The 22,627-nt window shown below is 47.0% G+C and overlaps 2 protein-coding genes and 1 pseudogene across 4 annotated transcripts; 1 reads left to right on the top strand and 2 right to left on the bottom strand.

Annotated features, from left to right (window-relative positions):
• Positions 1-797: 797 nt before the first annotated feature.
• On the bottom strand, positions 798-1,822 carry LOC102117969 (large ribosomal subunit protein eL32-like; annotated as a pseudogene).
• On the top strand, positions 1,615-17,568 carry DRC2 (dynein regulatory complex subunit 2). Of its 2 annotated transcripts, XM_005570732.4 has the most exons (8): positions 1,615-1,952; positions 2,429-2,596; positions 11,627-11,796; positions 12,633-12,771; positions 13,928-14,125; positions 14,349-14,567; positions 16,927-17,079; positions 17,165-17,568. In XM_005570732.4, exons 1-8 carry the CDS (start codon positions 1,821-1,823, stop codon positions 17,438-17,440), a joined length of 1,455 nt encoding a protein of 484 aa, XP_005570789.1. In that variant the 5' UTR covers positions 1,615-1,820; the 3' UTR covers positions 17,441-17,568. The 2 variants fall into 2 exon arrangements, with proteins under 2 accessions (XP_005570789.1, XP_073862874.1); XM_074006773.1 differs by lacking the exons at positions 11,627-11,796; positions 12,633-12,771.
• A 311-nt stretch (positions 17,569-17,879) lies between these two features.
• On the bottom strand, positions 17,880-21,512 carry FKBP11 (FKBP prolyl isomerase 11). Of its 2 annotated transcripts, none has more exons than XM_015430866.4 (6): positions 21,286-21,512; positions 20,767-21,104; positions 20,554-20,641; positions 20,221-20,254; positions 19,778-19,848; positions 17,880-18,197 (listed from the first exon to the last, which is right to left on the bottom strand). In XM_015430866.4, the coding sequence occupies exons 2-6, from the start codon at positions 21,085-21,087 to the stop codon at positions 17,980-17,982; spliced, it is 732 nt and encodes a 243-aa protein (XP_015286352.4). In that variant the 5' UTR covers positions 21,088-21,104; positions 21,286-21,512; the 3' UTR covers positions 17,880-17,979. The 2 variants fall into 2 exon arrangements, with proteins under 2 accessions (XP_015286352.4, XP_005570787.3); XM_005570730.5 differs by having other exon boundaries at positions 17,891-18,197; positions 21,039-21,104.
• Positions 21,513-22,627: the final 1,115 nt, after the last annotated feature.

Consider the following 22,627-nt stretch of genomic DNA (forward strand, 5'->3'; position numbering starts at 1 on the left):
GCTAACTTCTTTTGTATTTTTTGTAGAGAAGGGATTTCGCCACATTGTTCAAGCTGGTCTCCATCTCCTAGGCTAAAGCAATCCTCCCGCCTTGGCCCCCCAAAGTGCTGGGATTACAGGTGTGAGCCAGAGCGCCCAGCCTGCATATTCTTTTTGAGGTTCACCTACATTGTAGCTGGTATCCATAGTTTGTTCTGAATAATATTCCATTGTATGGACACAGCATATTTTGTCTACTCATTCACATGTTTTTTTGTTTGTTTGTTTGTTTGTTTGTTTGTTTTTGAGACGGAGTCTCGCTCTGTCGCCCAGGCTGGAGTGCAGTGGCGCGATCTCGGCTCACTGCAAGCTCCGCCTCCCGGGTTTACGCCATTCTCCTGCCTCAGCCTCCCGAGTAGCTGGGACTACAGGCGCCAGCCACCTCGCCCGGCTAATTTTTTTGTATTTTTAGTAGAGACGGGGTTTCATTGTGTTAGCCAGGATGGTCTCGATCTCCTGACCTCGTGATCCGCCCGTCTCGGCCTCCCAAAGTGCTGGGATTACAGGCTTGAGCCACCGCGCCCGGCCTCATTCACATGTTAATGGACATTTAGGTTGTCTCTAATTTTTCCAATTGGGCTATTATGAGTGAGACAGAGAAGAAAATTCTTGTGCAAGTTTTTGTGTGTATGTATGCTTTCATTTCTCTTAGGCAGATCCCTAAGAGTGAAATTATTGGGTCACATGGTAAATTTATGTTTAACATTTAAAAAAATTGCCAAACTGTTTTCCAAAGTGGCTACACCATTTTACATTTCCACCACCAATATATGAGGGTTCCCTTTTCTCCACATTCTCTCCAACACTTACCTTTTTTAAAAAGGTTTTTGTTGTTGTTGTTGTTGTTTGCAGTTTTTACAGTTTTATTTAAACACAAAACATGCACATGAGCTGTCTACTCATTTTCTTTGCCGCGCAGCCTGGGATTAGGGTTGGTGACTCTGATGGCCAGCTGGGCAGCTCTTTTCCACGATAGCTTTGCGGTTCTTGGAGGAAACATTGTGAGCTATCTCAGCACAGTAAGATTCGTTGCACAACAGCAGCACTTCCAGTTCCTTGACGTTGTGGACCAGGAACTTCCGGAAGCCACTGGGCAGCATGTGCTTTGTTTTTTTGTTGCTCCCATAACCAATGTTGGGCATCAAGATCTAGCCCTTGAACCTTCTACGAACTCTGTTGTCAACATCTCTGGGTTTCCGCCAGTTACACTTAATTTTGACATATCGGTCAGACTTCTTGGTTCTGTTTTTGACGATCTTGGGCTTCCCACGGGGTCTGAGGAAGGTTTATAAAAGTGCACTGAGGGGAGGTTGAGACAGGAGAATTGCTTGAACAGGGGAGGCGAAGGTTGAGTGAGCCGAGATCATGCCCAGCCTAGGCGACAGAGCGAGACTCGGTCTCAAAAAAAAAAAAAAAAAAAAAAAAAAAAAGCACTGAGGAGACAGGTTTTTGAGAGGTAAAAGGACCCTCTCAAAAATCGACCGCGGTCCTCCACTGGGTAGGGGGCGCTCCAAGACATGGACTCTTCTAGCCGTTGCCTCTCTATATTAGCGAGATCCTCGTTGCTAGGAGACTAGACGCGTCTTACCGTGGGAGAGCTCAGCCTCACTGATAGTCCGGGGTCTCTCTTGTGCGAGAGCTGAGATCTCAGGTCCCACAACCGCCCACAACCAGGGGCAGTTCTGGAAGGCCCCTTTCTAGGGACATTTTTCTTCTACGCTCTGTAACGCGGGTCGAGACAGGCCGAAGCTTCTTTCCCGGATCCAATCCCCTGCCCCGCCATGCCTAAGAAAGAAAAAAAGGCCAAGACGCCCCTGTCCGATGAGGAGCAGCTGCTTCTGTTTCAACAGAAGTTGCTGGCAGAGGAGGAGATGGCCAAAAAGAAAGAGAGGCTCCTCAGCCAGTTCTTGAAGGTGATGGCCTTTTGCATTATGTCCTGCTCAACCCCATCCACCCGCTGCGCTGGCCTGTCACTGAGGAAACCTCATTTTCATCCTGACCTCCCCTCCTCCGGAAATCCTGAGACCCAGATATACTTAGATTTCAGGCAACATTGTTTGGGAGGCGGGGGTGTTATCCGCGAAGCAGGGAGGGGGTGCGTGGTATACAGCCTGGCGGTCTCTATTGAATCACAGAACTGGGACCTTAGGTCCTGTCCGCTATCCCAGCTGTCTGGAATGCTGATATTCTCCCTGGAGATGGGTCATTACAAACAACATCCTACTCTGATGCTCCCACCCTGAAGGAAATTCACCCTTGCCCTCCCTAAATGCCATCAGGCCGTTCCCATCGGAAAGGGGTAAGGTGTCAGCTGATAAATTAAGAGTGATCTTGTTTGTTGTACTGAAAGGCCCTGACTTCCTGGAGGTATATTTATTCCTTCACACAGGACAAGCTGGCCAAGGAGGAACACAACAGTGCTTTGAACCTTAATAAGATTAACACACAGTGGAGAACTGTCCTTAGGGAAGTCAAGACCAGAGAGCTTCATAAGGACATTGAGATCCTCAGCCAAACATTTGAACGAGTGGTGGACTGTAAGGACAATGTCATCAAGGTAGGCACTCTTTCCAAGGAAACCTTGAGTATGGCTTCCTGACCTCTTAATAGAATGATCCTAGTGAATTAGTCCATCTTTAAGCCCTCACAAGACACAGGCTGTGAGAAAGCCAGGCTATTGGTAACAACGGTTTTCACATAAATAAAAAATAGAATATGGGGCTATCTTTCACCCCTCTCTCCCTTAGAGGAGCCACTCTCCTTGTAATCTGCTGCCCCAAACCAGCACTATCGAATAGTAGAGTTGTAAGGCACAGTAGACATCACCCAGTGACTTGAAATGAGTCCCACACCTTCATTTCAATGTCAGAAGGCTCAGTTCCAGAGGGGAACTGACTTGCCCAAGGTCACATACCTAGTCAGTGAGAGAGCCAGGACTCCAGCCTGTGTTTATTGATTCCCACTGCAGTGCTCCATTCAACCAAATTGTTTGGCCTCTTGATTCAACTTCAGTGGCCCTGGATAAGGTTGAGAAGATCTCCATGGGTAAGAGCAGTTCTGGATTTCTAAGCAATTCAATCAGCCATCCTTATGCTCTTGGGAGGTTCTTGAGTTCTTGATTCCATCCTATCTTTTCTTCTAAGGGATTTTCTGTACCCCTTCTTTTTTCTTACTTTTAATAGTCTACCTCCATTTACTGCCTTCTCCTTAGTCTTTTTATTTATTTATTTATTTATTTATTTATTTATTTATTGAGACGGAGTCTTGCTCTGTCGCCAGGCTGGAGTGCAGTGCTGTGAACTCGGCTCAGTGCAGCCTCCACCTCCCGGGTTCAAGTGATTCTCCTGCCTCAGCCTCCCGAGTAGCTACAACTATAGGCGTGTGCCACCATGCTTGGCTAATTTTTGTATTTTTAGTAGAGATGGGGTTTCACCGTGTTGGCCAGGATGGTCTTGATATCCTGACCTCGTGATCCACCTGCCTTGGCCTCCCAAAGTGCTGGGATTACAGGTGTGAGCCACTGCGCCCAGCCAGAGTCTTTTCAATTGTAAACAAAACAAAGCCCACAGTAACAGCAAAATATACATTGCCAACATGGTATTCCCCCTCTAGAAAACATACATTTCTCTTTCATAGCCTAACCCCTGGGGAAAAAGCTCAGCAGACCTTGGGCAGCTTCCAGAGATATATATTAAGAGTCCTCAAATTTGCAATAACCATTATTCATTAGAAGTTCACACCCCACCAGTTATACCTTACGGATTTTTTTCTTTTTTCGAGATGGAGTTTCACTCTTGTTGCCCAGGCTGCAGTGCAAAGGCCCGGTCTCAGTTCACTGCAACCTCTGCCTCCTGGGTTCAAGCGATTCTCCTGACTCAACCTCCTGAATAGCTGGGATTACAGGCGCCCGCCACCAAGCCCAGCTAATTTTTATATTTTTAGTAGAGACAGGGTTTCACCATGTTGGCCAGGCTGGTCTGGAACTCCTGACCTTAGGTGATCCACCCACCTCAGCTTCCCAAAGTGCGGGGATTACAGACGTTAGCCACTGCGCCCAGCCCATAACTTATGGATTTTTAAGAGGCTTTTTCAGACACTTATTGGAAGTTATCAAACACTTGATAAGAACAGCAGTGTTCATTGCCTAGTGTTCCATTATTGGAATGCTAAGTTTTGGGGAGTTATGTATCTTGTACTGCTCAAGGTCATCACCAAGGTCTGATTTTTCACAAAAAATATTTGCAACCTTAGGCATGAATGGGTTAAGGGAAGCTGAGTAGTTGACCAGGTTCACCCCAACACAATTAACTTCTTCCTACACAGCAGCCTCTCAGCTTATGATAACAGTTCTTGCTTAGGTAAATCACATACTGTTAATATTAACCACCTTCAGGGTCATTCCTGAGTAAGACTACACATATTAAATGTGGAAATGTTAGTGATCCTCACTATCTCTACTTCTTCACTTCCCTTTTACCCTGCATCCCACAACATCTGATTTCTACCCTTCTCTAGGAAACTGCTCAAGTAAAAGCCACCGGTTCAGAATTGTGACTACTTTTCATCATTTAGTCTTTATCTAACCTAACCTCTCTATGGCACTGACATTCTTGGTCATGCCCTGGGTCTTGAAACTCTCCTTTGGCTTGCAAGACACCATTCTGTCATTTTTTCTACCTCTGGGACATAAACCATTCACTCCAGTGAGTTTATCTTCCTCTCTCCATCCTCTGAACTTCAGCATTCCCCAGATTTCTGAGTCTGGCCATCTCACCCTTTAACCAGTTTTCTAGGGCTAGACAATCTTACATATTACCCTGACTTTATTTTACTTTATTTTATTTTATTTTTTGAGACAGTTTCACTGTTGTCCAGGCTGAAGTGCAATAGCACAATCATAGCTCACTACACTCAAGCTCCTGGGCTCAAGTGATCCTCCCACCTGAGCAGTTGGGACTACAGGCTCTCACTAGGATTGGCTAAATTTTTTTTTTTTTTTTTTTTTTTTTTTTTTTTTTTTGAGATGGAGTCTCACCCTGTCGCCCAGGCTGGAATGCAGTGGTGCCATCTTGGCCCACTGCAACCTCCGCCTCCCGGGTTCAAGTGATTTTCCTGCCCCAGCCTCCCAAGTAGCTGAGATTACAGGCGCACGCCACTACGCCCAGCTAACTTTTGTATTTTTAGTAGAGACGGGGTTTCACTATATTGGTCAGGCTGGTCTCGAACTCTTGACCTTGTGATCTGCCTGCCTCGGCCTCCCAAAGTGCTGGGATTACAGGCGTGAGGCACCGCGCCCAGCTTATGATTGGCTAAATTTTAGAATTATTTTTTAATTTTTAGTAGAGACAAGGTCTCACTGTGTTGCCCAGGCTGATCCTCCCACCTCACCCTCTGGAGTAGCTGGGACCACAGGTGCACACCACCTCATCTAACAAATTTTTACATTTTTTGTAGAGATGTAGTCTCGTTACATTGCCCATGCTGGTCTTGAACTCCTGGCCTCAAGCAGTCCTCCCACTTTGGCCTCCCAAAGTGCTAGTATTACAGGCATGAGCCACTGGGCCCAGTCCATCCTAGATTTTGCATCTGTCCCTGACCTCTGTTACTAAGTGTTGTATAAGTTGTCTACTTTAAAGTAGTTTTCAAAGCTATACCCTGCTGTCCTTTTCCACTGTCCTCCTGTAGTTGAGACCTGGGCATCATCTCTAACCTAAACTATTTGTTTCCTGTTTTCCACCCTTCACATTCAACTGCCTCTAGATTCTCTGCAGAACTACTACGATTATTATTATTATTATTAATTTTATTTTATTTTTAGACAGAGTCACCCAGGCAGGAGTGCAGTGGCACAATCTTGGCTCGCTGCAACCTCTGCCCCCTAGGTTCAAGTGATTCTCCTGCCTCAGCCTCCTGAGTAGCTGGGATTACAGGTGCATGCCACCGTGTCCAGCTAATTTCTGCATTTTTAGTAGAGACGGGGTTTCGCCATGTTGGCCAGGCTGGTCTCTAACTCCTGGCCTCAGGTGATCCAACTACCTCGGCCTCCCAAAGTGCTGGGATTATAGGCATGAGTACTAGGGTTATCTTTCTAAAGCAGAAATCTAATCCTGTCACTCCACTGCTTAAATCTTAGTGGTTCCCCCATCTACAGGAAAAAATCCAAACTCCATAGTAAGAACATCAAAGCCTTTCATGATCTGGTTCCTACCTGTACTTTTTTTTTTTTTTGAGATGGAGTTTCGCTTTTGTTGCCCAGGCTGAGTATTACAGGCGTGAGCCACCACACCCGGCCTCTGCCCACCTGTACTTTTCATACAGCCAGCCTTGTTTCTTACCTGTGCCTTTGCATATGCTATTCCCTGTGTCTGGAATTCTCATCTCCATTTCTTCTCCAGTTGTCCTGACAAATTTTCTTATTATTTTTATTTTTATTTATTTATTTTTTTGAGACGGAGTCTCATTCTGTCTCCCAGGCTGGAGTGCAGTGGAGCGATCTCGGCTCACTGTGACCTTCACCTCCCGGGTTCAAGCGATTCTCCTGCCTCAGCCTCCCAAGTAGCTGGGATTACAGGTGCACGCCACCACGCCCGGCTAATTTTTGTATTTTTAGTAGATACAGGGTTTCATCGTGTTGGCCAGCTGGTCTTGAACTCCTGACCTCAAGTGATCTGCCCACTTCAGCCTCCCAAAATGCTGGGATTATACACCACACTGCACTCTGCCCTTTTTTTTTTTTTTTTTTTTTTTCTGAGATGGAGTCTCATTCTGTTGCCCAGGGTGGAGTGCAGTGGTGCAATCTCTGCTCACTGCAATCTCCACCTCCCAGGTTCAAGTGATCCTCCTGCCTCAGCCTCCTGAGTGGCTGGGACTACAGGTGTGCGCCACCATGCTGGCTAATTTTTGTATTTTTAGTAGAGATGGGGCTTCACCATGTTGGTCAGGTTGGTCTGGAACTCGTGACCTCAGGTGATCCACCTGCCTCAGCCTCCCAAAGTGCTGGGATTACAGGAGTGAGCCCGACCATCCTGGTAAACTTTCATTCCTCCTTCAAGAGTTGATACAAATGACATCTCTTTGGTGAAGGCTTTCCCAGTGCTTAGTCATATGTAGGCACTCAATCCTTTATATTCATTGTCACTCAATAAATCATCACTCAATTGCTATAAACTCAATTGCTATAGCACTCAATTGCTATAAACCTTATAGCAATTTCCATGTTATGTTGTGATTTTCTATTTATGTAACTCTTCCTACTAGACTGTAAGCTCCTTTGGGAGCAGTGGGCATATCTTTTTATCTCTGAATCCTCAACATCCTGCACAGTGCTGGTACATAGCAGGGGTTAGGTAAACATTTGCTGAGTGAGTGAATAGTCTTCCATCATCAGAACCTATTTCATAGGATCCTTTTATCATTGTAAACATATAAGGTAAAAGCTATCTCTGTGTAGAGGCCATGGTAGTTTACAGTGAGTGGACTCAAGGTGCCTGGATCATGTGGGCAACTCCATAAATGCTTTTCTGTTTAATCTTGTTTTACTTTTTTGAAGGTAGTACATTCACATTATTCAAAATCCAAAAGAAAAAAAGGTTATATAGAGAAAAGTTCCTCCCCACCAGTGCCTTCCAGGTACCCAGTGTTCCTTCCAATAATTCTAGTTTCATAAGGAAATCTTTTTTCTTGTTTCTTTACATAAATGATCATATTATATACTATTCTGCTCCTTGGTTTTTTCACTTAATAATGTATCTTGGAGGCTGGGCACGGTGGCTCATGCCTGAAATCCCAGCACTTTAGGAGGCCAATGCAGGTGGATTGCTTGAGCCTAGGCGTTCGAGATCGGCCTGGGCAACATGGTAAAACCCTGTCTCTACTAAGAATATAAAAATTAGCTGGGTGTGGTGGCATGTGCCTATAGTCCCAGCTACTGGGGAGGCTGAGGTAGGAGGATCACATGAGCCTGGGAGGCAGAGGTTGCAGTGAGCCAAGATTGTGCTCATATATATATGAGATTGTTCCATATTTTCCTGTAAAGAGCTTCTTATTTTACAACTGCATAGTATTCTGTATTGCAGTTTACCACATTACTTTTTCCTCTGTATTTTTATTTGGGTAATTGGATTTAGATGCTTAGCGATGTTGTATCAAGAGACACATATTGTTTAGCTCTCTTTTTGTGATGTTAGCAGCTGTTGATCCATTAAATCATTGGGAGATGCAAAAATGCTTATTTTTAAAATGTTTAAATTGTATTTTAGAAATGGGGATGGGGCCAGGCACAGTGGTTCATGCTTGTAATCCCAACACTTTGGAAGGCTGAGGCAGGCAGATCCTTTGAGCCCTGGAGTTCGAGACCAGCCTGGGCAACATGGTGAAACCCTATTTACAAAAAAACTTAAAAATTAGCTGGGCATGGTAGTGTGTGCCTGTAGTCCCAGCTACTCAGGGGGCTGAGGTGGAGGATCAATTGAGCCTGGGAGATTGAGGCTGCAATAAGCTGTGATCATGACACCTGACCCAGCCTGGATGACAGAACAAGACCCTGACTCAAAACAAAAAAAAATAGAGATGGGGTCTAGATGTAGTGATCCAGTAAGGAAAAAAAAAAAAAAAAGAGAGAGAGAGAGAAAGAAATAGAGATAGGGCCCTCACTCTGTTGCCCAGGTTAGTCTCAAACTCTCGGCCTCAAACCCTTGCTTCAAATGATCTTCCTGCCTCAGCCTCCCAAAGATCTGGGATTACAGGTGTGAGCCACTGTGTCTGGCCTGATTTTCTAATAGTATCGTTCATTTTTTGTTCATTAGCTTGAGTATTTCTGAAAAGAGATACTTCCCCTCATTTTCTTTTCTTTCTTTTTTTTTTTTTTTGAGGTGGAGTCTTCACTCTGTCGCCCAGGCTGGAGTGCCGTGGCACCATCTCGGCTCACTGCAAGCTCCACCTCCCGGGTTCGCGCCATTCTCCTGCCTCAGCCTCCGGAGTAGCTGGGACTACAGGCGCCCACCACCGCGCCCGGCTAATTTTTTGTATTTTAGTAGAGACGGGGTTTCACCGTGTTAGCCAGGATGGTCTCGATCTACTGACCTCGTGATCCGCCCGCCTCGGCCTCCCAAAGTGCAGGGATTACAGGCGTGAGCCACCGCGCCCGGCCACTTCCCCTCATTTTCTATTCAATTACTCAAAGCTATAGTTTATACAGGAAAAGCAAGATAAATGCTTGATTATTTCTCTTGCCTTTATTTAACAGTTTTTTAAAAAATTGGTTGTCTGGTATCCTCCAGTGATAACTGATTAAAAAACAAAACAAAAAAAACCTTCTGGCTGGGCGTGGTGGTTCACACCTGTAATCCCAGCACTTTAGGAGGCCGAGGCGGGTGGATCACGAGGTCAGGAGTTCAAGACCAGCCTGACTAACATGGTGAAACCCCATCTCTACTAAAAAATACAAAAAATTAGCTGGGTGTGGTGTGTAATTCCAGCTACTCCGGGAGGCTAAGGCAGGAGAATCACTTGAACCTGGGGGGCGGAGGTTGCAATGAGCCGAGATCGCGCCACTGCACTCCAGCCTGGGTGACAGAGTAAGACTCCATCTCAAAAAAATAAATAAATAAAAAATAAAAATAAATAAATAAATAAAAATTCATTGCACTTGGCTTCTCACAGAATGACTGTTAGGCTCCTGGAGGGATCATCCTAAGAACAAGCATTCTAAGGGGCGGGAAGCAGAAACTGCCAGGCCAGCCAAGGGTTATGCCTGGGACTGGCATAGTGCCACTTCCACCGTATTCTATTGACCCATGTAGTCATAGGGTCTGCCCAAATTCAAGGAGCTGGAAGAAGAGACACCACCTTTTGATAGGGGAGTGGCAAGGTCACATAGCAGAGAATCGTAGGATGGGAGATATTGCTGTGATTTTCTTTGGAAAATCTGCCTCAGTGAGGCACTTTATATTGGTTCCTGGGTCCTTCTGACATGACCCTTTTGGTCTTTGATAGCTTCTTTGCTATCTTTTATGATAAGATACTCCAGGTTCTGCCTGGAGCGGTGGCTCATGCCTGTAATCCCAGCACTTTGGATGGCCGAGTCAGGCGGATCATAAGATCAAGACCATCCTGGCCAACATGGTGAAACCCTGTCTCTACTAAAAATGTAAAAAATTAGCTGGGCGTGGTGGCAGGTGCCTCTAGTCCCAGCTACTCAGGAAGCTGAGGCAGGAATCGTTTGAACCCAGGAGGCTGAGGTTACAATGAGCCAAGATCAGACCACCACATTCCAGACTGGTGACAGAGCGAGACTCCATCTCAAAAAAAAAAAAAGATATCCCAGGGTCAACTCATTTTCTGCATCAGACCTCAAAGCACTCATTTCTCCAAGAATCCCTGATCCCTTTCAGGGGTGGCTACATCACTGTAAATGTTAGTCATCCACAGGACACTGGCTGGCTTCATGGGGCTCCTTGCTATCACTTTTTTTTTTTCTTCTTCTTCTTTGAGACGGAGTCTCGCTCTCTTGCCCAGGCTGGAGTGCAGTGGCATGATCTCAGCTCACTGCAACCTCGGCCTCCTGGGTTCAAGGAATTTTCCCGCCTCAGCCTCCCGAGTAGCTGGGATTACAGGCACGCGCCACCACACCCAACTAATATTTGTCTTTTTATTATTTATTTATTTATTTTGAGACAGAGTCTCGCACTGTCACCCAGGCTGGAGTGCAGTGGCGCAATCTCAGCTCACTGCAACCTCTGCCTCCTAGGTTTAAGCAATTCTCCTTGCCTCAGCCTCCCAAGTAGCTGGGATTACAGGCGCCTGCCACCATGGTCGGATTTTTTTTTTTTTTTTGTATTTTTAGTAGAGACGGGGTTTCACTATGTTGGCCAGGCTGGTCTCGAACTGTTGACCTCAAGATCCACCCACCTTGGCCTCCCAAAGTGCTGGGATTACAGGCTTGTGCCACCGCGCCCGGCATTTTTGTATTTTTACTAGAGATGGGGCTTCGCCATGTTGGTCAGGCTGGTCTTGAACTCCAGACCTCGTGATCTGCCTGCCTCCCAAAGTGCTGGGATTTTGGCCTCCCAAAGTGCTGGGATTTTGGCCTCCCAAAGTGCTGGGATTACAGGTGTGAGCCACTGTGCCCGGCCTTTTTTTTTTTTTTTGAGACAGGGTCTTGTTCTGTCACCCAGGCTGGAGTGCAGTGGCATGATCTCAGCTTACTGCAACTTTGAACTCTTGGGCTTAAGCAATCCTCCTGCCCAAGTCTTGTGAGTAGCTGGGACTACAGCCTGGGTAATTTTTATGTTTTTTTTTTTTTTTGTAGAGATTGGGGGGGTCTCACTGTGTTGCCCAGGCTAGTCTTGAGCTCCCAGGCTCATGTAATCCTCCCACCTTGGCTACCCAAAATGCTGGGATTACAGATGCGAGCCACCTTGCTCAGCCCTTGCCATCACTCTTGCTTTACACGAGTGAGGAGGACAACTAGCATTCTTAAAGCCAAATTGGCAGTAGGAACAAATTAAAAACTGCAAGCTGAATATATTTTTATTTTCTCACACAGATGCCATTCAGCTGGAATGGTAACTCTCTCTTTCTGGCCTAGTCTTTAGCTAAAGATCTGTCCGAAGCTGAGGAGCAGTACGCCCGTGCCCTGCGCAGCCACTTGCACAGTGTTGACCAGCTTTTGGCCCTGCAGAGGCACCGGCTCAGTCTCCTGGAGGAAAGTTACAACATGGAGCTGGAAGCCCTAACCAAGGAGTTTGAGACAGAAAGGTATGGGGGCCTAAGAGAAGATGGGGAATTGAATCCAGGGTAGTGTCCAGAGTCTGTGTCAAGGAGTTGCCTGTAAGCAAGTGGCTAGTATCTTGGAGCATCCCACATTGATTATCACAGGACCCCCAGCAGAGAATATCTTGGTTCCTTTTAAACAAACTCTGGCTTAAGTTTGCAGCTCTAGCTTCCCTTTACTTACGTCAGGCCCCCTATCTGTGTGCCTTCACCACCCACTTTCTTCTTTTTTCTTTCACTATTTTTTTCTTTATTTATTATTATTTTTTATTGTGTTTTGTTTTTTCAAGATGGAGTCGCGCTCTGCGGTCCAGGCTGGAGTGCAGTGGTGCGATCTCAGCTAACTGCAACCTCTGCCTCCTGGGTTCAAGCAATTTTCCTGCCTCAGTGTCCCCAGTAGCTGGGACTACAGGTGCGTGCCACCTCACCTGGCTAAGTTATTGTTTTACTTTTTTTTAATAACTCTTTTTTTCTTCTTTTTAAGTTTAACTCCTCAAATTCCTTTTACCAGCTACCCATTTTCAACTATCAAAATCCTACCCATTTGGCAGGGAACAGCGATGGGAGAGAGACTTCTCACTGTAACCTTTTGTACTTTTTTGAAAGTACATGAATGTATTACCCATTCAGAAATCAAAATAAAATAACTGTATTCATTCTTTCTAGTCCTAAAAAGAATAGAGCCTTCCCTCTCTCTGTTCTCCATCAGTACCTAAGAGTTTGTACCATTCACATAGATTTATTACATACTGCTTTGAATTGTCATTATTGGTCAATATCCTGTATCCCTCAGAGCAGGGACAGTGTCTTGTCTCCTACAGGAAGACAATTATTGACCAACATGAGAAAGAGATTCACTATCTACAAGATATCTTCATGGCCATGGAGCAGAACTATATAGATTCTGAGTATGAAAGCAAGCTGGAGTTCCAGAGCATGTGGAATGATCTCAAAAACATGGTACGGAGGGAGAGTAGATAGACAAGAAGTGGAAGGAGGTGATAGAAAAATGCTCAAGGAGGCTGGGAACAGTGGCTTACACCTGTAATCCCAGCACCTTGGTAGGCCAAGGCAGGAGGATCACTTGAGACTAGGAGTTCAAGACCAGCCTGGGCAACACAGAGAGACTGCCATCTCTACCCCCCAACCAAAAAAAAAAAAAAAAAAGAGCCAGGCGTGGTAGTGTGCGCCTATGGTCCAAGCTACTTAGGAGGCTGAGGTAGGATGATCGCTTGAGCCCAGAAGACGGAGGCTGTAGTGAACTGTGATAGCAACACTGCCCTCCAGCCTGGGTGACAGAGCGAGACCCTCTCTCAAAAAAATTTAAAAAATTAAAATGCTCAAGGCTACTAGAGGTAGAAGAGACCCCTTTAGCCAACACAGTGAATAAAATATCTATTGCCACTGTAGGTATCCCTACTGCTTTTTGTAATTTTGTGAAAATTGGTTGGGAGGGAGGACCATTCTAAAATGTCAAGGGAATGCATTTTAGAGCTAAAAAGCACCAAGGAGATCATCTGGCTTCACCCCTGTGATTTTCAGATGAAGAAAGTAAGGCCCAATAGGTAAAATGACCTGCCAAAGTCATGCTGCTGGTCTGTGGTAGAACCAGGAGAATCTAGGTCTCCTGCCCCTTGATCCAAAGTGCTTTCCGTTGTCCTCGAGGTTGCAAACTTAGCCAGCCCACAGACCTAGGTTTGGGTATGGAGTTCTTTGTTTTTATTTATCCCATAGTGTTTTATAAAATTTTTTGAATAAGCATCTTACACTTGAAAATTGGAGATTTCATAAAAACATCCAAATTTTCAGCTTCCCTTGAAAAATTTAAAGATCTGGCAACACTGGGCCACATTTCCAAATGGCAAGGCTCATGTGGAGCTCAGTGGCTGCCCCTCCTCCTCCCAAATGAAGCATTTCCTCTCCAGTTCACCACAGGCCCCACCCGGCCCACAAAACTTATTTATATCATCTGCCTGGTCTTGTGTAGGCATTTTCATTGAAGACCTCTGTACTAAACTATGCTACAAACAGTTCAAGAGGGTGAGGTTGCTGGTGGAAGTGAAAGGGCACTAATGAGGTAATTCCAAACATTTGCTATTTTGGGGTCACTTGCTAGAATTTAGAAGAGAAGCACTTTCTAAGGCTGCACCTGGAGAACATAGTAGAAGATCTGTGGAGAAAGTTCCAGGATGTACTCAAGAATTACACTGATGCCACAGAGGATCGAAAGGCTGCCTTTGAGACCCTGCAGGTGAAGGATGAGAAGAGCTCCAAAGAGATTGAAGTACAGATGAAAAAAATACAGAAACTACAGGTTAGTGTATACTCACTAACCTGTGAGTTACTCACAGTGAAATACTCACTGCTCTAACTGCTCTATTATCCCCTCTTCTGCTTCCCCTCGTTTCCCCTGGGCCTCATCACTGATTGGTTGGGAAAAGATGATATGCTCTGATTTCAGTCCCCAGGCAGCCCTTTTACCTGTCTCACTGAAGACCCTCATTTGGCCAAGTGTTTCCCCTAATCTGTTCCTCTAGGATGCCATAACTATTTCAAAAGGCAAGATCATGATACACAGCCGTGAGAGTGAAGATGAGAACCGGTATATCCGTAACGACAAGGAATTGGTCCTTGTACAACTGCGAAAACTTAAGGCCCAAAGGACTCAGGCCCGGGCAGCATCCCAGAAGAACTTAGTCAAACTCACCTTGGAAAGTAATGCCACCCTCAAGGCCCTGAGAAAGATTGTTGATAAGGTAACACAAGGGAGAGGACAGTCAGAACGAAGTCAAGGAACCTGGCTCCCTGCAAGGTTAAAGGGATTTGGAAAGGATAGCGAAGGCTTCTTCCTGCTTCCTGGCTGAGTGGACACTTGGAATACCTTTTTTATTCCATGTTTCCTCCCCTCTTACATTAATTTATTTATTTATGTATTTCTACAGATGGGGTCTCACTGTGTTGTCCAGGATGGTTATGAACTCCTGGCCTCAAGCAGTCCTCTTGCCTTGGCCTCCCAAAGTGCTGAGATTAGAGGTGTGAGCCACCCTGGTGAGCCCCTTCCTACTTTTTTTTTTTCTTTCTTTCTGGTGAAGACAGGGTCTCACTCTGTCTCCCAGGCTGGAGTGCAGTGGCGCCATCTTGGCTCACTGCAACCTCTGCCTCCTGGGCTCAAGCGTTCCTCCTGCCTCAGCCTCCCCAATGCATGGCTAACTTTCGTATTTTTTGTAGAGAGGGGGTTTCGCCATGTTGCCCAGGCTGGCTCAAACTCCTGGCCTCAGACAATCTTCCCACCCTGGCTTTCTTTTTTTTTTTTTTTTTTTTTTTTTTTTGAGATGGAGTCTCACTCTGTCGCCCGGGCTGGAGTGCAGTGGCCGGATCTCAGCTCACTGCAAGCTCTGCCTCCCGGGTTTATGCCATTCTCCTGCCTCAGCCTCCCGAGTAGCTGGGAGTACAGGCGCCCGCCACCTCGCCCAGCTAGTGTTTTGTATTTTTTGGTAGAGACGGGGTTTCACCGTGTTAGCCAGGATGGTCTCGATCTCTTGACCTCGTGATCTGCCCGTCTCAGCCTCCCAAAGTGCTGGGATTACAGGCTTGAGCCACTGCGCATGGCCCACCCTGGCTTTCTAAAACGCTGGGATTACAGGCATGAGCCACTGCATCGAGCTCCCTCTTACATTTTAATTAATTAATTATTATTATTATTTTTGAGATGAAGTCTTACTCTGTTGCCCTGGCTGGAGTGAAGTAGCATGATCTTGGCTCGCTGCAACCTTCACCTCCCCGGTTCAAGCAATTCTCCTGCCTCAGCCTCCTGAGTAGGTGGGATACAGGTGCGCACCACCACACCCGGCTAATTTTTGTATTTTCAGTGGAGACAGGATTTCACCATGTTGGCCAGGATATTCTCCAACTCCTGACCTCAGCGATCCACCCACCTTGGCTTCCCAAGTGCTGGGATTACAGGTGTAAGCCACCGCATCTGGTCTACATTTTAAATTGAAATGAATTGGCCAGACGTGGTGGCTCATGCCTGTAATCCCAGCACTTTGGGAGGCCAAGGTGGGAGGATAGCTTGAGCCCAAGAGTTTGAGACCACCCTGGGCAACATAGGGAGAGCCCATCTCTACCAAAAAAAAAAAAAAAAAAAAAGCTGGGCATAGTGGCACACGCCTGTGAGCCCAGATACTTGGGAAGCTGAGATGGGAGGATCACTTGAGCCTGGGACATCGAGGCTGCAGTGAGCCATGACTGCACCACTGCACCCCAGCCTGGGTGACAGAGTAAGACCCTGTCTCAAAAAAAAAAAAAAAGGACAGAAAAGACAAAAGAAATGAATTAATAATGAATGAGTTTTTGGCTGGGCACAGTGGCTCACACCTGTAATCCCAACACTTTGGGAGGCCAAGGCAGGCGGATCACCTGAGGTTGGGAGTTCGAGACCAGCCTGACCAACATGGAGAAATTCCATCTCTACTAAAAATACAAAATTAGCTGGGCATGGTGGTGCATGCCTGTAATCCCAGCTACTCGGGAAGCTGAGGCAGGAGAATCGCTTGAACCCTGGAGGCAGAAGTTGCAGTGTGCCAAGACTGCACCACTGCACTCCAGCCTGGGCAACAATAGTGAAACTCTGTCAAAAAAAAAAAAAAAAAAAAAGTGAGTTGTTTTTTTTTTTTAAAGAAATGAATTAATAATGAATGAATGATTTTTTTTTTTTTTTGAGACAGGGTCTCACTCAGTTGCCCAGGCCGGAGTGTGGTGGCACCATCTCGTCTCACTCCAGCCTCTACCTCCTGGGCTCAAGTGATTCTTCCACCTCAGCCTCCCCAGTCGCTGAGACTGTAGGCATGTGCCACCACACCTGGCTTTTGCAAATTTTTTTGTAGAGATGGGATCTTCCTATGTTTCCCAGGCTATGAATTAATTTTACAATAAGAATAGAAAATACTTGGAATAGTGTGTGTTACATGGTAACCTCTATTTGCTATATGTATTTATTGCTATTGTTTCCCACTTGGATGAGTAGCTTCCCTGGGTTCAAACAGGGGAACCAACTCCACTAGCTTCCCTCTCCACTCCCTTTCCTAATATAAACTCTCTTCCTGCTTCAAATAGGGTGAAAAGATCCTTAAACTTGCTGAAATATGTAGGAAATTTGAAACTGAGGAAGAAAAGGTGCTGCCTTTTTATTCATCAGTATTGACTCCTAAGGAGCAGGAGGGGATTGAGGAGAATAATCTAGAAGAGCTTACTGAGGAGCTTGCCAAGGTAAAGGCTGGGGGATGGTGGGGCATTGGGCAGCATTTGCTAGTGGGTCTCGCTGCACACCTTCTCCCTACAACTCCACTCCCAGGTGATGGTGGACTACACAGGAATGGAGAATTTCTGGAAAAGGTACAACAAAGTGAAACTGGAGCAACTGAGCCTCCAACACAGACGAGCCCAGCTGCTAGATATCAATGGAAAGCTGCGGGAGATGCTGAAGCAGTACTTGGATGGCATCTCAGTGAGTGACGAAGTGCTGAGCCAGCTCAACCCACTCTTTATAGTCAACTATCAAAGCAATTTACCCCAGCCCTTGTCCATACCTATAGCCCATCCAGGTGATAAACAACATCCAACCACTTAAAATATAATTGAAGCAGCCCACGTGATCTTCCACAACCTGTGATCTAAGGAAAAAAATCTTTCAACTCCTAGAGATTTTTTTTTTTTTTTGAGAGATGTATGGATGTTGCTATTAAAAATTTCCATGGAGTTTATGAGCTCCTTGTATCTTTTCCATATTGGACAGAGCAGTCCTCTTTGAGGACACTAGGAACACTGTGGTCCCAGGGAATAGAGAGAACAGCTAGGCAACTAACAGGAGGCTCACTGCTCAATTAAGCATCCCTCCTCAGAATCAGGGCGCCATGAGAGCCAAAACCCATACCTTAAGGACTTAGAGATCCTATGGGAAGACTCAAGACCAGATCCTTAAAGTCAGTTAGGACAGCAAGAAGAGGCCAGGGAAGAGGTGATCCAGGGCCTACAACCACCCCCATGCCAGGCAAGATGCAACTAAGAATGCTTTTTTCCTCAGCCCTTTACCTCATTCCCACTTTCAAAGGCAGTCTCAGAAAGTATCAGATGAAGAATGCAAAGAAGTTTTTTAGAATTTATTATTTATTATTTCTTTTTGCTCTTGTTTCGTTTCTCTTCCTTGAGCTTCTTTTTGGAGACTTTGGGTCTGTTGGCCTTTCTGTATAGGTGATACCCAATGAGGCCCAGGAGGGCTGGCACAATGGCCATCCCTACCAGAGGCAAAATGCCCTTCACCAGCTTTAGCCAGTAGTTGGCTCGGATTAGTGCAATCAGCTCCACGTCATACTGCACCACTGCATCCGCTAGAGAGGCAGAGGGGTGGAGAGGGTTAGACTCTCAGTGCATTTTATCCAGGGCTCAGAATCTGAATGAAAATAGGGAGGGTAGGCCACAGCAAAGCCAACAACTATGAAGCTGACAAGATTTAAATGTGGGGTTGAATTCCTTTAGACAAGAGTAGAGGAGGATTATGAGCAGAGTTCAGTGATAGTCATGTTGACCCCAACTACACATGTGGCTTGGGTCCAGTGACAAGTCTTTGAATGCAGGAAAACTTTCTGTGAATATGAAATGTAAGACTCTTCTCTATTTGTAAGTGGGAGAACCTTCTATACTAACTACTAACTTATCGTATTTCCAAATAACCACATGGATAGAGTCTTAGCAGGTCTGAAATTAAATGGATTTAAACTAGACTTTAAAAAATCAACCAACCAATGAGCACATTCAACGTGATTATGAGATAACAGAAGTTTCAGCATAAGAACTGAAGAGGAAGAAGGATGAGGATGCTGCTTAAGAAGTAAAGGGGCAGGTGGAACAAAAATGAGTGGGCGGAAGAGGTGCAAATAAGCAGCACTGGGAATGGGGAGGTATAGGGCTTTGGGTAAAAGAGTTTCTCCTTGGTTGCCCTACCCTCCTTCCAGGCCTTCCTCTAAGCTGGAACTAGAATAAAAATTATGAGCCCAGCCAGGCACGGTGGCTCATGCCTGTAATCCCGGCACTTTGGGAAGCCAAGGCAGGCGGATCACCTGAGGTTGAGAGTTTGAGACCAGTCTGACCAACATGGAGAAGCCCCATCTCTACTAAAAATACAAAATTAGCTGGGCGTGGTGGCACACGCCTATAATCCCAGCTACTCGGGAGGCTGAGGCAGGAGAATCGCTTGAACCTAGGAGGCAGAGGTTGTGGCGAGTGAAGATTGCGCCACTGCACTCCAGCCTGGGCAACAAGAATGAAACTCCGTCTCAAAAAAAAAAAAAAAAAAGAAGAAGAAGAATTACGAGCCCAATACTCTGTGGAGTACAACACATTTTAGCTAATAGAACATTTGTTAGAACTGAAAGCAAAAGATACGCATTTTGGGAAATCTGTCCATCTCAACCCTTCAAAAATAGACATCGGCAGTGACCTATGATGGCTTTTAAAGTTATGGGGTAGACTTGGCTTTAACAGTTGCTTTTTGTTTTGTTTTGAATTACTTGACTGTGATTATTTTTACTATCTCTTCCCTGATGGACGCTGAAAGGAAGCGGGGTGGCGGGGGCGGCTGTACAGCTGACACAGCGTAGAGTTGTAGAAAAGGGCAGGAAAGAAGCCCAGTGTTCTGGGAAAGGTGGTGGCACAGGCAGTTCTCTTCCCTAACAAGTTACTGGCTGCTAGAGGTCACACCAGGTGGCCTCATCAGGTTATTTGTCTTTAGTCCCTGTTGGTGATATGAGGAAGAAAAAAGTGGCCCTGGAGATGGAGGCGCCAGCCACTCCTGTCTGTCTAAACAAACTTGGTCTGGACCTTCTCAAGCATTAGACAAAGTATATAGCTCCTTACAGCTCTTAGGGACTGGGTATTTCGATGGCCTGAGAGACAGGCCTAGTCAGATTACCTGGGACAGATGGTGGAAATCCTCGTTTTCCATAGGCCAAGTGAGAAGGAATGATTGCCCTTCGCTTCTCTCTGAGGGAAGGAATGTCAGTCACAGCCAGAGGCAGGAGAGGTAGGCCAGCAGCCTCAGTCCAGCTGAAGCTCCTCCAGCAAAACCCTCTGGATCTTCACACCCAAAACACGAACTTTTCCACCTGAACACCAAACAGGCTGGCCAGCAAAGGTGTCCATCTCTCCATGTGCCTCAACTCCCCAACAAAAGCAACAGCGCAAGAAGCACAGAGGCTTTGGATGCCCTCAGGGTTCCCACTGACCTGGACCTGTCCAGTGGGAAGCAGGGTCCTTTATTCCACATTCTCCTGCTTCTTAAGGAGCGAGGATGGCAGAGAAAACCTCTTCCCATGCAAAGAGGGTACCCAGGCCCACCCCTGCCCAGATACTCACCCCACACACATGTCTAGAAGACTCTGCTCCAGACCTTGAGGAAGAAGACACAACTGAACTGGAAGCTATCCACCTCCCCCAAATCCCATGACATGAACACCAAAGTCTTCCTCCTCCATCCTCAATAGGCCTTGCCCCCACTTCTTAAATCTCTGGCTTCCAATTGGGACAAGTGGAGTATTAGAAGTGAGGTTTGAACCTCAGAAGGTAACTGGTAGAGCCCTAGGGTCTTACTCATTTCAGGGGGGAATCTCCAGGGCAGCTTTGGAGCTGAAGAGGCTAAGAAAGGGCTTAGGTTGTGAAGAGATAGAATGGGAGGCACAGGTCACATACCTGGAATCACCTGCTTTTGGCCAAGTTCTATAACCAGAGGGTCTCTGGTCAGGGAGGTGTCAATAATACGTCCATCTACCAAGCTTCCCTGGGGGGAGAGAGCATCAAGAGCATACACCTACCATCCTCTCCCTCCCAGCAGGCGCGCAACACACACCTGGACCGCTGGGCGGCGGCAGCCCCCTTACAGCGGCAGCCTAGCCTTCCCCTTACCGCTGTAAGGAACAGGAAGCCCCAGAGGGCTGGCGCTTCTCGGAGATCTCTCCACCCTGCACTTCTCCGTGCCAGGTAGGAACTGGCAGAAAAGCAAGGAGGAAAAAGAGGCACGGAAGAGCAACGCCTCTCCCCTCGCCATGTGCTCGACAACCCCAGAGCCCCGAGTTTCTTCTCCCGAACCGCTTGCCACGTGTCCAAGCCAAAGCTGACGTGTTTCAGCAGGGCGCCACCCCCTCCCAGGCCCCGCCCCGGCCCCCGAGACCCCTCACCGTGTAGTGTATGTGGAGCGTGTCTCCAAAAGCAGCTGGCTCGGCACATGGTTCGAGGGGCTCCACCTACGATCGGACTACAGGGGTCACGGATGCTCTTCCAAAGATCCCGTTCTCGCTCCTAGACCCAGCACCACCCCCAACTCAGTTCCCGCACTTCCTTCCCGGCTCCCAGATTCGTTGAGATCCCTGTGTTACCCCACAAGGCTCGGTCCACGGGTGCTGAGGTTAGGGACTATCTCCTCACCAGGGTCTCCACTTGGAGGGTCCGGACGGGACTTTCAGTTTCGAACCCAGCCTCAGCCTGGCACACTGCCGCACTGAGCAGCAGCAGCAGCAGCAGCAGCAGATGGAGCGGGAGGAGTGAGGGGCGCAGGGCCATGACTGGGCGCGGGGCAGGGAGCCGGGGCACCAGGACAGGCTGTTAGGGTGGTGGCGGCTAGGACAGCGTTCCCGCAGCGCCCAGGCCAGACTGGACGGGACGGGGCGGGTCGCGATGCTAGAGCTCCTCCTCCTGCAGCCCTTCCTCCACCTTGTCCCCACCTCCGAAAGGGAGGAGGCCGAGGGGCGCCCTCTGTACCCTCCAAGATCCGGAGGGCGCAGGTTCTGACCCGTTCAGTAGACGTTCTGTCCTATAATGTGGGTTGGGCCAAATAATAGCACCCATTTACGATTACCTACTGTGTGTCAGGAGCTAGTCTCTAATCCTCAAAACCAACCTAAAAGGTCAGCATAATTGTTTCCATTTTACAGATAAGGCACAGGGTGCTCAGGATGTGCCCAAGGTCATCAGGCTAGGTGGTGATACAGACAGGATTCAAACCCAGAACTGCCTGAGTCCAACGTGGTTGCTGTCTGCTCTTTCCTCTAAGTTATGTCTCCTTGTGGCTATCCTGGCAGTGTCTGGCTGGCCCACCCCACCCAGGCAGTTGTCTCATTCCTCTCCGACCTCCAACTACTTCAGCCTGAATTTCTGGAGGTTATAGATCCAAATATCCGAAAGAGGGCAGGGAGCTGTCCTATCCCTATCCTTTGAAAAGCTAGCTGAAAAGAGCAAGGCGCTGTTTTCCTGTAAGAACAGGGTAAACCCCTGACCTTTTCCTCTGGTGCTACTACTTCCTTTCTCCTTTCATCAACAAACTTCTCAAAGGACAGCACACATAACCCCTTTATGTTTGTGTAAAGACGTCACTTTTTTTTTTTTTTGAGACGGAGTCTCGCTCTGTCCCCGAGGCTGGAGTGCAGTGGCACGATCTCGGCTCACTGCAAGCTCCGCCTCCTGGGTTCATGCCATTCTCCTGCCTCAGTCTCCCGAGTAGCTGGGACTATAGGCGCCCACCACCACGCCCGGCTAATCTGGTATTTTTATAGAGAGGGGGTTTCACCATGTTAGCCAGGATGGTCTCGATCTCCTGACCTCGTGATCCGCCCACCTCGGCCTCCCAAAGTGCTGAGATTACAGGTGTGAGCCACTGTGCCCAGCCGACTTCACTTTTTTTTTTTTTTTTTTAGACGGAGTCTCACTCTGTGGCCCAGGCTGGAGTGCAGTGGAGCAATTTCCACTCACTGCAACCACCGCCTCCCAGGTT

The sequence above is a fragment of the Macaca fascicularis genome, chromosome 11 (assembly GCF_037993035.2).
Source record: "Macaca fascicularis isolate 582-1 chromosome 11, T2T-MFA8v1.1".
NCBI classification, from domain to species: domain Eukaryota; kingdom Metazoa; phylum Chordata; class Mammalia; order Primates; family Cercopithecidae; genus Macaca; species Macaca fascicularis.